Source organism: Notechis scutatus, chromosome 4 (assembly GCF_049901735.1).
Source record: "Notechis scutatus isolate UNSWTSFEM ecotype Mainland chromosome 4, rNotScu1.2, whole genome shotgun sequence".
NCBI lineage: Eukaryota > Metazoa > Chordata > Lepidosauria > Squamata > Elapidae > Notechis > Notechis scutatus.
In genome coordinates this window covers 113,582,592-113,596,602 of record NC_142012.1, presented here as the reverse complement: position 1 = coordinate 113,596,602, position 14,011 = coordinate 113,582,592, and the positions used below count along the sequence as shown (strand labels likewise).

The window sequence follows — 14,011 nt, the reverse complement described above, 5'->3', positions numbered from 1 at the left end:
CCGCCCCCCAATCTCTCTTCTCTAAGAGTCTCCCCGAAGTTGCTGCCGGCCGGAGAAGGCGGGGTGGCAGTGGGCGAGTTCTTTCTCCGCCGCCCCCTGCCCCCGGGACGGAAGGGTGGAAGGGTCCCGAAACGAGTTCCGGAAAAGTCCCCGAAAGAGAAAGTGATTCCCCCCCGCTGCCCCGGGACTGCAGATCGGACGGCGGGGGGCGGGAAGCCTTCAAAGGTGTGAAGGGGGCGTAAGAAGACGCTCGAAAGAAGGAAACCGGCCCATTCACCTCCCCCAAACACGAGCCATCTTCGGAACCTCACCTTCCCCAGAAAGGATGGAGAGGGGTCCCCGTCCCCCCAAAAAACACCTCAGCTCTTCCTTCTCACCGGAGCGCGGCGTTAGAGGATTCGAGAAAGCGTTTGGTTTTGGTTTAAAGCCCGACGAGAGACTCCCTTCTTTTCAGCTCCCCGCTACTCCCGTCCCGTCTCCTCCCCGTCCCTCCTCAAAGCTGGGAAACCGACCCCCGCCCCCCAGTTCCTACCTGGCTCCTGGCGGGACCGCCGCCGCGTCCCTCTCTTCCTGGCTCCTCCGGTGATTTCTTATTATTTTTTTGCGCCGGCTTTCTCCCTCCTCCTCCTCCTCCTCGCCCCCTTCCGTCTCGGGCCAGGCAGGCAGGCAGGCAGGCGGAGGAGTCCGTTCCAGTCCGGGCCCGGATCCATCCCTCCAGGATCGCGTGGCCCAGAAGTTTTGCCTCTCCCCTCTGACGCACTTTAAAGAGTCTTTCCCCCTTCAACCTCAAGGCGAGTAATAGCGACCAATCATCAAGCCATTTACCAGGCTTCACAGGAAGCTGTTGATGTGATCCGCGGCGCTAATTAGGCTCATGAACTAACAAATCGTTTGCGCCACTTTGGGCAAAGGGACCCCGATCGCTCGCCTGCCATGGATTGCCGCTGGACTTAAAAGGGGCCGCCTCGGGCGCTGCGCGAAGGAAGGAAGGAAGGAAGGAAAGAAGGAGCGAGCGGGAAGGAGGGAGGGAGGGAGGGAGGGCGGGCGGGGGGTGGGCGAAGAAAGAGGGGTGGGGGGTGGGAGAAGAAGAAGAAGAAGGGGGAAAAAAGCCACAACTTCGCCCAGCAACTTTTCCCCCCCCTTAGTGGATGAAGGGAGCGCGGGAGCCGAGAGGAGCGGCTGCAGAGAGCGTCTCCCTTTCGGGCGCTCGCTTCTTCATGCGGCCAAGCCGTTTGCCTCCTGTTGCCGTCGCTGGCGGCCGTCTGGCGGCGGCCGGACTCTGGATCTAGGCGGGCCAGGACCCCGAGGAGGAGAAGCGGCGGCGGCGGCTTCGGCGGCAGGCAGGCAGGCAGGCAGGCTAGCCGGAGGAGCGTCTGCTCGTCGCCAGGATGTTCCAGCCGACCCCGAAACGCTGCTTCACCATCGAATCTCTGGTGGCCAAAGACAGCCCTTCCTTGCCCGCCTCCCGCGCCGAGGATCCCATCCGGCCGGCGGCGCTCAGCTATGCCAACTCCAGCCCCATGAATCCTTTCCTCAACGGCTTCCACTCGGGCGGGCGGGGAGTCTACTCCAACCCGGACTTGGTCTTCGCCGAGGCGGTCTCGCACCCGCCGAATCCCGCCGCCGTCCCGGTCCACCCCGTGCCCCCGCCCCACGCCTTGGCCGCCCACCCGCTGCCTTCCTCGCCCTCGCCGCACCCGCTCTTCGCCTCGCAGCAAAGGGACCCGTCCACCTTCTACCCTTGGCTCATCCACAGATACCGGTATCTGGGCCACCGGTTCCAAGGTAAGCGCCGAGGAGAGGGCCGGCACTCGCGCGCTTCCCCCGGCTGGCTGGGGAAATAAATCAAAGAAAGGGGGGAGGGAATCCCGATTGCCGTTATTGCGGGAGGGGGCCAAGTCCACCGCCTTCGAGTTCAGGTGGGAGCCGGGAGGAAGTCGCGCCTCTTTGTATCCCCACCCCCACCCCGGTCCTACCTCGAAAGCCATTTGCGTCCCCGATAAATAATTGCTCGAGCTAGCCCGGATCAGCTTCCAGGGGAACTAACTCCGGCTTGTTCCCTTTCTCTGGATGGATCTGCGAGGCTCTTGTTGCCCGCACTGGATCTGCAGTCTGGCGGGAGCGCAAAGAGAAAGGAGCAAGCAGGGAACTTCGATTCCGGGAATCGATTTGGCTCAAAGGAACCCGCCTCCTCCGGGAGAAGAGAGGGAATTTTTGTGTGGAAATTTCTGTCTTTCAGCTTAGTCTTTTTTTTTCTTTTTCTTTTCTTTTTCGTGTTCGTCTGAATCTCCGACGAAATAAATTGGTATAATCATTTTTTAAGTGGGGGGCTTCTCCTGTAAATTAACCAACCTATCGCTGGAAATTTCAGTGAAAAGACACTAGAGTTTATTAAAACCGGAGGAGAACAAAGGAGTAGGATGGAAGCTAATTCTTGTTAGTATTGGGGCGACTTTTAATAGCTCACAACTGAATTTATTTTTAAATAGACAAACCAAAGGTGACATGCATTTGGGATTAATGCTGTCTCCTGAACTCAAATATTTATGCTGCTTCTTTGAGAAACTCCCCCAAGCAGCTTCAGGAAAGGACTTTGTATTGTGTGCATAAGTGTATTTCTAACTAGCCAAATACAAGCACATATACATTCCTTAGCCTTATTTCTTTGTGAGTCCTTCGGGTTACAGTAATTGACTTCCGAAGTGCAGCTTTTAAGGGAAGTTCCTTGGAATACATTCCTTTGAAGCCCAGGGTCTCCAAGGGTCTTAACTTCTCAGGAAAACAACAACTTAGGTCACCCTGCAGTCGCATCCTCCTGTTTTGGTTTGGTACCTCCCCCCCCCCCCCTGTCATTTTCCAGTGAACGGGGAGATCTTTTGAACAGCACAAAGTAAAACTGCGAAGACTTGGGAAAGAAACCTGACTAACAGCATTTCCCTTTCGTTCCCTTTTCCTTTCCTGGGTTCACTTATAATTACCACTGAATAAGAAGAGTGGGTGGGTGAAAGGACCCCCGGCAGGTGATAAAGCCAGAGAGCTAAAAAGAGAGAGGGTAGTTTGGTGTGTGTGTGTGTGTGTGAGAGAGAGAGAGAGAGAGAGAAGAGGAGGCTCAGTGATTAAGACTTTTGAAGGCTGAAATGGAGGGGAGGAGAGAAGAGGAGCAATCTGTCTAAGAGATCTGCACCCGCTGCCTATGCCTGTAAGGCATCCGTCCTGCTATACGTGCACTCCTGCTCTCCTCTCTCTCTCTCTCTCTCACACACACACATTCTGGGTGTAGTTGTAACTCACGCCTTGGAAAAGTATACATTTGCACTTCAGTTATTTTATAAAGCTTCCCTTCTCCCCCGCCCAACAAAGAAACAAGCAAATAAAGGCCATCCGCCAAATTCGATATGGGAGACCCTATTTGGGGTGTGTGGAGAAGAAAGGTCGAATCCACACTGGCGCTACTCTCGGGTTGGAGCGATTCCCCCAGAAGGAAGAGAACTGGTAGCAAGCGGGTGATTATTATGGGACTAAACTCTGGGTGGAAAATTAAGGATTTCGCTCACTCCGTAATCCGCGCTCCGTTGTGTTCGGGTTGTTGAAAAGCGCCAGCGGAAAGGAAGAAGGGTTTGGCTGTGGGTTGTGGCGCTCGCTAGACTCGGGCATCGGCTTCGCCGGGAAAAAAAAAAAAAGGAGCGAAATACTAAGGCGGAGAAATCAATAGAACAAAATAGGCAGGCGATTGGGGATACCATTTTTCAAGCCTTTACTAAAAACGGGGTTTTTTGTGTGTTTTTGTGTTTTTTGCAATGGGGGAATGCAGCGCTGAATGTGTGCGCGTGCGTGTCACGGAAAGAAAAAACAGCCGCGTTTTTGTTTTAGGATAGGACAAAGGCCCAATGAATTCAGTGCGACTTATTTTTAAGGTACGATTCCCCGCTGCGCCGTTTGCTTGCTTGCATTCTGTAGAAGGGGAGAGAGGCATGGGAGGACTCTGGGTTTCGTAAGGCCAACTTTGGCAAGGGCGGTACTGGTCCGACCCCGTTTTTCAAAACGGATAGTGGCAAGGGCAGTAACTCTACCCGCTTATCTTAGTAGGGAACTGACAAAGAGACTTTTCAAAATAAACAAAAGTGCTTAGCAAGGAGAGGAGGAGGAGGAGGAGGAGGAGGAGGAGGAAGGAAGAGCGCTGTGGTTCGTGACGCCGAGAGAATAAAGTGGGAGTTTAGAGTGGATCCGGGTGGGGGATCTATTCAGAAAATTGGATCTCCTGAAAGATTCTGTTTTGCACCTTTCCCGGAGAAAGAATGTGGAGAAGGGTGACCCATAGAAGAAATAATTTACTTTGTTTTGTTAGTGCCCGCTCCCCTTAATTCTCATTAGATGCTTTCAAAGCGCTCTTACACCTCATCTTACCTTCTACAAAAGAATATCAAATGGCCAATTAATATACCCTCAGCTTCATCTCCCTCTCTGGTTTCCTTTCTGGAGGTAAGTACTAGAAAAGAGGGGGGCAGTTAATTCCACCTTTGAGGGAGAATTGGAAGTAACAAACCAAAATAAAGAAGGAGTTTTATTTGCCATCTGGAGAAAGAGAAGCACCGTATTTAGCTGGGCTTGGTTGGTTCCTGATTTTTTTCTTTTTCTTTTTGGCGCCTTCACGTTTTTCTTCTTCTTCTTCTGGTTATCCAGGTAATGAAACCAGCCCGGAGAGTTTCCTCTTGCACAACGCACTGGCCCGGAAACCGAAACGGATCCGCACCGCTTTTTCTCCATCCCAGTTACTGAGGTTGGAACACGCTTTTGAAAAAAACCACTACGTGGTCGGGGCGGAAAGAAAGCAACTGGCCCACAGCCTCAGCCTCACGGAAACTCAGGTAGGAAGAAAGAAGGGGGGGGGGGCAAACGGTTTCCAGTGTACAGTGCATGAGATGTAAGGGCCATGCTGATTTTTTCGGGGTGGGGAAAGAGCCGAAAATATTTCCTTCTGTTCACCTTCTTGAAAGAAAGATCCCCTTTGTGCTTATTTTCTCAAACATGCCTCTCTTTAAAGTAAAAGAGAAAACTATTTCCTTGAAGTCCAAGTAAAACAAGATCTTTGAATGGCAGTACAAGGAATTCACCATCTTCCCCAGTGCAATCCAAGAGGCCTAGCTTGGAAGCCGGGAGCCCATTTGATTCAGTGGGTCTGACTTCTAAGTAGACCAGCCTAGGATTACACTGTTGATCAAGGCAGATCGGCTTAATAAGGTTTTGGCTCAGGCAGTGCGGATAATCCGGGGCCAAATTTCAAGGCAGAGGAATAAAACTGGAGTTGGGTGTTTTAGGGCTTCTTCATCTTTTGAGGATTTTTAAAAGTATGGCCTGGACCTTTACGAGGACCTCCCTCTCCAGTTATCCCCTGCCAGTTGTGACCACTGAAGTACAAAGGGTGTGCTCTTTTGATTGGTTATTGTGTTCCTAGTTAGGGTGTGGACTTGTTTTGGGATTGTTTCTGTTTTAATTAAAATCTGCACATTTAACAATGCATTTTAAACTCTAGGTCACGTGTCCATGAGAGGGGGGAACTCATATTTTCCCCTTCTAAGTTTGTTTTTGAAATTGGAAATAACCATTTCTTGTTTTTAAATTTACCTGCGCCTTGCTTCAATATCCAACTAGACTAAAATAACTGGATTTGAACACTTCTGCTCAGGAGCCCCCAATCTTGTTATCTTGTTTCCAGCAAAAGGTTAGAGGATTTAGTTGTTGGATCTAGTGGCCTGGATTTTAAATCCCATGGAGGATTTCCACTTGGTTTAAATTTTAAAATAAAAGTCAGTCCCTTCTGTGGTAAAGCCAGAATTTTCTTAAAACCAGTCTTCCACGGCTTTGTGGGGTCGAAGTTTGCCATTTGAAAAGCGCGAATGTTCTTTGATCCAAAGGAGTTATCAGTGGGCTTTCGGGTACGTGTGTATCTCTCTCTTTCTCTCTGTGTATGTGTGTGTGAGAGGGAGAGACCTGGGAAATAGACACATCAAAACGCTGGTGTGCCGGGCAAAGCAATGGCGTTGTTTGACACTTGCCCAGATGAGGCCGTAAGAGACGCTTGGAAAAGTGTGCTTAGGGATAATGAACTATTGTATTAACCTTGGAAGTGGGGCGAGGGGGAGGAAGAGGGGAAAGCAGATCAAATTTAATCGCTCGGGCTGTATTTTAGCTTGCTCAGGTGCCTTCTGGGCGCCTGCATCTTTCTAACCAGATGGGTTGGTTTAAGGTGAGCGTTCCGGGAAGGTTTTGGTTTTGGGGGCGTCTTTTTTTTTTTTTTTTTTTTGCCTGAGTTCTCGACGGTAGTTCGGCTTGCTTATTGCGCCTTCCTTGAAGTTTGGGAGCGGCGTTCTCCCCTCCAAGCCCTTTCGAAAGAAAGAGGCTTCCGCCGCGACGTGATTCTCGCGTTTAAAGGAGAGGAGAGAAGCAGGAGGGGAAGGAAGGAAGAAGGGGAAAATAGACCCAGCTTAGTTCAAAGTTCCCAGTAAACAGTAACGTTCTTGGGTCGGATTAAGTTGTAACACTTTTTCCTCCTCCCTCCTCTCTCTCTCTCTCTCTCTCTCCCCCCCCCCTTCTTGCCTTTCTCGGGGCGGAGCGGAGCAGCGGAGAGCACGGACGAGGTTGAATCTTTTGTTTTAAACGTGCCTCCCTTCACAAAACCCCAGTCAACGGGATCGACGCTTTGATGAGGTTCCGCCGAACAAGGGGCTGCTGACAAGCTGATTTTGCACGGGCAAAGCGGCGTTTAAGGTGGTCTTTGTCCCGCTTGATTCCGAAGCTGGTCGGGGTCTATTGTGGCGGTGTCAGGCCCCCAGCCCCCGACAAAATGAGCTCCCCTTTGGAGATCGGCGTGGAGAAATGAACCGCCGTCCCCTTCAATTAGCACGCTGAAAAGCACATTAAACTCACCCCTTGTTCCCCGCTCACACTATATAAAGAAGGGCCTTCGGGAGAGAACAGGAAAATGCAGCCGGGATGGGAGGGAAAGGAGGCGCCTGGCAGCGAAGGGCTTCAGAAAGGGCAGCGAAGCGGGTTAAAGGGACTGATGATTAAAACGGTCCCGTTTTCGGATTTTTCCCTGGCCCCGCCTGCCGTGAAAAGCCTTTATCGGGCATTTCCAGGCTGAATCCGGGAAAACAGGAAAAGAAAAAGAGAGAAAGCGCTCCTTTTCCTATGCCTTCGTTTTAAAAACCCGCGTTTTACCTTCGGCGGCCACCGCCGCCGGGGAGGCTCCGTCCCAAGCGCTCTGGAGGTAATTTCGGGACTGAGGCGACCTGTTAGTAAACGACTCGCGGCCTCAGCGGGTCGGGTTTGGATTCGGATTTCCGCCACACCCTCGCAAACTCACGGGGACTTCTTCCCCCCACCTTGTTTTCCTAAGATCTTGAAGGACTTGCCCGTTTTTAACTCGAACCGCGGTTCCCCCGGGTTTCCAGGAGTCCTGAAGCCCCTTCCCTCCTTTGATAAAACAGAAGCGCTTGGTACAAAAGAAGCCCCTATTTGATGTTGGCAGAATTCGAACCTCCTCCTTAATTAACTGAGCTCGCTCACCGCTCTCCCTCCCTCCCTCCCTCCCCCTTTGATTATTTTTAATTATGGTAGAATAATCCCCTCCTCCATCTTTAAAGGGATTTCTCGCGCCCCCCCCCCTAAATTAACCTGGACCCTAGCTGAGTTTTGGGCTAAACGTTGGTAAGGCCTGTCTGTTAATCGCTTTCTAAGGTCCGACAGTAAGAGCCGCTTTTCAGCGGAGAGATCAAACGAAGAAGGATGGCAGAAAGTGGGTGGAGGAGTATTTTTTTTAAAAACGAACAAACAAACAAAAAAAGGTCTGGCTTAGTTGTTATTGTGTTTAAGCTGTGGTGATTAATAGTAAGAACTTGAACCCTGGAATTCCTAAGTGCTGTCTCCATCGTTTCTTTATGTAAAATGTCATGTAATGTGCACAGCGGATAGATGTTGTGGGCACTCAGGGATTGGACACAGGTGTGATAACATACATAAACACACCTGAAGTCAGACTGGATGGGTAAATATTCCCTTTCCTGCAAGAAACACCTTCACTCTATTAGGTGTGTTACCCACAATATATAGATGTGACTGCCACTGTTCAGTAAAAAACTCCGTCAGATTTTTAAAAATACATACATTGTGTGTGTGTGTGTGTGTGTGTGTGTGTGTATCTCGTACATGGCATACATTGGATAGGTATGTATCATGGATCGATGCAGATAAACATATGGAGCAATGCAAACAGGAACTTGTGCAGGTGAATGAATGTACATAGATCCAACTCTTCTTGGGGAGTTAAACAAAAATGTGTGGCAAGGCAGAGTAAACGTGTTTAAAATCAAATCATCAGAGTTGGATTCAGGCAAATGGGCACAAGACATCTGACAATGATCCATTGAGATATGAGAAGGTGGAGCCCACAGAAGGTATCCCCCTCTCCACCAGACCACAATAGAGCTATTCTGGAGTAAATAGGAAGTCACTCTACTGTAGCACAGAGACTCTGTTCACACAAGGCCAAGCAAACCGAATCACGTTAGTTTTTAATTTGCTGTGCGAACCACCAGCTCCTTAGGGTTAAGTCATGGGATAATTTGGCTTAACAGGTTATGGTAATAGAATTATTATGCTTTGTTAACAAGAATTTAACAAACGTTTTGTGATCGAAGTGCCCCCTAATTCCAAATAAGCATTTGGAGCTCGAATGCCATCAGAAGCTCCGGTGGTGTTGTAAAGAGGGTTGAACACTTGGCATAGTGATCCCCAATGATTTTCTTGGGAGAGCAGCCCCATTGATTTCCTGATGGAATCTACCTTTAAAAAACGAATTCCAGTCAAGGGTGAAAAGCGGCAGTCCTAAATTGACATCAATGGGGGCATATTTCCAAGGACTGTGCCTAAAGTGGGAGATTAATCTTAAAGCCCAATTACTGTGGCTTAACTGAGTTCCAGGGAGGCGGGAGGTCAGTGTTCCTGTGAAGTCAATGAGATTGCCTTTGATCCTGGCATTGTCTTCCCAAGCCACAGGAAGTCCATTAATTTCTATGGCATTTATTTCCCAGTAAGCGTGCATAGGATCTTAAAGCACCCATTCCGCATGAAATGCCATATTGTCAGGCTCCAAGACCAGGTGAAGCTCTGAGTAGAGCAAGTAGAAGAGAAAGAACATGGCTTTTCATGGGTTTTGGTGCTTACTTTAAAAGAAGTCCCATCAGACTCAATGGAGGAATTTTTCTATAAATACACATGAATGGCCGGGTACCGTTTTTTGCAGGGAAAAGACTGGTGTTTTGAGGGATTTCATCTTAACCTTTACTAAGCCTCCAATTCCAGCCTGCCCCACTGGATCGCTGCTCTTAATTAACCCATCTTTGAGTTAACTTCTGAATAATTGTAAGCTCCAAAGCAGAATTCAGTGTAACAGCTTGGTTTAGGTGTGCAACTGTAGTGTAAGTTATTAGGCCGGAAATACCCCCGTGTAGCTACAGTGGGTGTGCGTTGCGGGCGGGGTGTGTGTGGGCGAGGGCCCGTCTGCGATCCTGGCTCCTGCTATCAAAGGTAGACAGAAGGTGGCTCTGGGGATTTCTGGCACTTCTCTGGGGCTGCTGCGGAAGGCTTAATTGTAGCAAGGAGAAAAAGAGCCAGTGAGCACTCATTTATGGTGGCGGGAAGGGAGAGTGTGAAGCGACCACCAGTGGCCTTTGGATGGATGGATTGTGGATGACGGTCGATTCTGGAATTAAAACCAAACTCTCAGCATCTGTAAGGTGGGCAGGGTAAAGAAGGCTTTGAGGATTATGGACATTTGCAGAGTGAGAAGTTTCTTTTTGCAGTTACTCACTGCTTCCTGGTTCTCCTTAAGCCCATGGGGGCCCGTCTCATATTTTCGAATCTGGGAAGAAGCACCTGGGCTCAGAGTTGCAGCATTTTAAGGGGTAGAAAAGGATTGTAGTTGTGCTTTTAAAGTCGTAGCAATGTTTCAGCAGAATCTCATCCGCCATCATCAGGCTTCTGTATAGTGTTCATCTAGATGTATATATTATACACACACACACACATTTTTCTAATGATGGTGAATTAGTCTAACTAGCAGGGAGTCGCTGCCCGAGCTTAATAGCCGCCTCTGTTTTCTCCACCTCTCTTCTTGTGCTCCCCCAGGTAAAAGTTTGGTTTCAGAATCGAAGGACAAAGTTCAAGCGGCAGAAGTTGGAAGAAGAAGGCTCGGACTCCCAACAGAAGAAGAAAGGAACTCATCATATTAACCGGTGGAGGATCGCCACCAAGCAGGCCAGCCCAGAGGAGATCGATGTCACGTCCGACGATTAAAGCACCCCTGTAAACAAGTAGAAAAAGCAGCAGCAAAAAGAGAGAAAGAAAGAGAGAGAGAGAGAGGAGAGAGAGAGAGAGAAACTCGATGCTGGCGCTTAGCAGACTTTTCCAGGAACACCTCACACGGGACAAGCCCAGGAAAGTGAGTGTCGTGGCCGGGCAAGAGAGAGAGAGACAGATTCCGGCTTGTTCTTGTTCGCCGGCCCCCATCTGGCTTAGACAGAGTCAGGGGCGAGAGTCAGTCCGAGCATTGCATTGATCGTGCTGGTCCTGTACCGGTTCAAAAAAAGAAAGAGAGAGAGAGAAGGGAGGGAGGGAGAGAGAGACCCGAGGGTGGGGGGGAAAGGGAGAGACTGTCAATCAAAGTCAAATCACCCGAGAGGAGACGATTGGCCAATAATCAGTTTTCTTGCCATTCAGAATGAAATCACTTCAAATTTCAAAGGGAAAGAAATGATACACTCCCAACAGCCGAGGTGGCGGAGTAGGGACACTTTGCACTTCCCGGGGGAAATTGATTCTTCTTAACCATACTTCTGATTTTCTCCCAGTCGGAGGGAGAGAAAATCCCACCTAGCCAAAATCGACACACACCTGTTCCAGAAACTTGAACTGCATGCTTTTCTTTTTCTTTTTTTGGTTGGTTGGTTTGGTTGGTTAAAAGACCTTTTGGGAAGGGGAGGAAGGAGGGTGCAGCGCTTTAAAAGGGAAAAAAATGTTTAAAGCCAGGTGCAGGTATGAAGGGTACTCCTCTCCCCACCCTCACTCCTCCCCAGACGGGTTCAGTGTGCTTTTAAAGTTTATTTTATGAGAAGCTGTGCAGTTTGTAAATCTTTTTTATGATAACTTCTGGTGTCAATGTGGTTGTGAAAACTAAATTAAGTAGCGGTAACAAATTCTACTCCCTCCCCAATACGTTTTGCTTTTCCCCAAATGGGATACCCTCTGAAGAAATGAACAAAGGCCGTGAAAGGCGGAAGGGAAGGGAACCTTTGTAATTTTGCTGCAAGACAGAAAGAAATTTAAAGAAAATAATCCTCGTTCTAAAATTCCAGTTATTCCTTTTTTTTCCTTTCCATTAATGGGCTGTGCTAAAACAGGATTTATCTGTTTATCTGGAGGGATCTGAAGACATTTCGGTCTTTCTGGGTCTTCCAAATGAGGAAGACTGCAATTCCCATAATGCCCAGCATCTGGGGTAGTGGGAATAGAAGTCTAACGTAGCTGGAAGGCACCAGTATAGAAGAGGCATTTCAACCCTGACCCATTTTCCAAGGGAGGGATTTCAAGCACTGAAATAAATAACTTGTCAATTGTTCCAAGATGATACAGCTATTCAAATGAACCTCTCCAAACACTGTGCCTTTTAAAGTGGTGGCTTTCAATTCCCAGAATTCCCAGCCAACATGGCCTTTGGAATTCTGGGAACTGAACTGACACTTGAAGTGCACCAGGCTGGGAAAGGCTGATTAAAATGACAAATGTTTCCTTATTGTCTTATTTACCAGAATGTAAATATTTTTGTGTTTTGTGTGTTTAATTTGTTAGAATTCTAACACACTATATACTTCCAAGAAGTATCTCAATGTCAATATTTTGTCAATAAAGATTTATCAATACGGTTTAACAATTTTAAGCATTTTTTTTTTTTTTTAAAAAAACTTTATCCTTTCCATGCCCCCATTCCTTTCTGGTGCTTAATAGCCTTTATATTTTATGATCACTGTTGATTGGAATCAGCTATCCTGAAGTAACTTTGTTAGTAACAGGGGATAAAAATATTGATATCAAATCACATTGACAATAAGATGTTTTTTTTTTTCTGAATAAAGGAATGGGTTTCTGTTTTGAACAGTGCACTGTCCATTTGGAAGCAATTTGTCTATGTACGTTATTCAAGTCCACCTAGAAAACAGGTTTGCCAGAGTGTACAAACCTGAACTCTTGGAAGTATAGCTTGGAAGGTGTGCAGTGCTGGAGATAAAGAGTGTGTCCATTAAAAAGTATCCCAGAAGTATATTATTACAACGATTTAGGATTTTGGGGCTGTCGACATTTTAATACTGGTATATATTGAAGTAATATAATTGGGCTGCTGATTGGCCCACTGCAATCTGGGCATTACTGAGCCTTAATTTGGATTTAAGTCCCATCTGACCCCATAAATCTATCCAATCATGAAAATGGTTTGAAAAGGCCCAGTGTAATTAAATCCTTCCCTCCTTTTCTTTCTGTTCTTGCGAAGCTTCATTTTAAGAGAGACTTGGAAGTAAAGCCCTTTTGGTGCTTGCCTAATTTACTTCCAAGTAAGGCTGCAACCCAAATTACAATTTACCTGGCAGTTTCATTGAACTCAGTGGACTGTCTTCGAAACGTATCTGTGTAAGACCATTTCATCAGATTGCCTTAAGGATCAACGCATCAATTGCATGCAGTGATATAATAATTGTGCTTTACTTGTTACTTTGGGACAGAGGATTCAAGCTGCAGCCTCAAAAATACAGTCATATCAGTTTCCTTTCAGTTGTGGTATTTTCTTTTTATTTTGGCATTATTGTGTCCCTCTTCTAAAGGAGATTTTTTTTTTTTCTTCTAAGAGAAAGGGAGGGATGCCAATAAGAATTTTTCTAAGGGAAGAGAGGGGGAAGCCAGCGTTAATAGGGAAGGGCAAAAAGTTTCTTATAATCCTGGAGGAAACTATTTGGCTTTCTGGGATACTCCAGTTTTTTTTTAAAATTTAATTCATGGTTCATTTGCTCTTTAGTCTGATAGGCTGCATTAATCAGTTTTCTTGCCATTGACAGCACAAACCTTGGTCTGCTGTGTTCCAGCTACAAAGACTTTTTTGTGGAAGTGCAAATCAGTTTAGGCAATTATCATACCAGGAATATGAAGGGGAAAGAGGAGCCATTGCCCAGTGGTCTCCTTTAATCTCTTAATCCGTGGATCCAGGGGGGGCTAGTTGGACATAATTTAGGACAATCTGACTACCCTTTACACTGTGATAAGGTGAAGCTACAATGCATCATGAAAATACCAGCTTTGTTCAATAACCTGCCTTGAAAATTTCCAATTAGAGATTCCATGCATGTGCTGACTAACACAGGGCCTTTTAGAAATTGGGTTTAAAAGCTCTGATTAGAAATACACACACACACATACACACATCTATCTATCTATCTATCTATCTATCTATCTATCTATCTATCTATCTATCTATCTATCTATCTATCTATCTATCTATCTATCTATCTATCTATCTATCTATATCTATCTATCTATCATCTATCTATCTATCTATCTATCTATCTATCTATCTATCTATCTATCTATCTATCTATCTATCTATCTATCTATCTATCTATCTATCTATCTATCTATCTATCTATCTATCTATCTATCTATCTATCTATCTATCTATCTATCTATCTATCTATCTATCTATCTATCTATCTATCTATATCTATCTATCTATCTATCTATCTATCTATCTATCTATCTATCTATCTATCTATCTATCTATCTATCTATCTATCTATCTATCTATCTATCTATCTATCTATCTATCTATCTATCTATCTATCTATCTATCTATCATCTATCTATCTATCTATCTATCTATCTATCTATCTATCATCTATCTCTTTCCTGTTTC

At 46.8% G+C, this 14,011-nt stretch overlaps 1 protein-coding gene and 1 long non-coding RNA gene across 6 annotated transcripts in view; one reads left to right on the top strand and one right to left on the bottom strand.

The window, feature by feature from the left end:
- The window catches only part of LOC113413702 (uncharacterized), a 78,557-nt gene extending 77,546 nt beyond the window's left edge, over window positions 1-1,011 (bottom strand). For all 4 annotated transcript variants that reach the window (XR_015749395.1, XR_015749394.1, XR_015749396.1 and 1 more), the window contains exon 1: window positions 533-1,011. This is a non-coding gene — a long non-coding RNA (uncharacterized LOC113413702). The remainder of the gene's footprint in view (window positions 1-532) is intronic.
- Window positions 1,012-1,108: 97 nt separating this feature from the next.
- EMX2 (empty spiracles homeobox 2) lies at window positions 1,109-11,986 on the top strand. 2 transcript variants are annotated; one of them, XM_026670158.2, is made up of 3 exons: window positions 1,109-1,785; window positions 4,681-4,865; window positions 10,186-11,986. In XM_026670158.2, the coding sequence occupies exons 1-3, from the start codon at window positions 1,389-1,391 to the stop codon at window positions 10,351-10,353; spliced, it is 750 nt and encodes a 249-aa protein (XP_026525943.1). In that variant the 5' UTR covers window positions 1,109-1,388; the 3' UTR covers window positions 10,354-11,986. The 2 variants fall into 2 exon arrangements, with proteins under 2 accessions (XP_026525943.1, XP_026525951.1); XM_026670166.2 differs by lacking the exon at window positions 4,681-4,865.
- The last annotated feature ends 2,025 nt before the right edge of the window (window positions 11,987-14,011 follow it).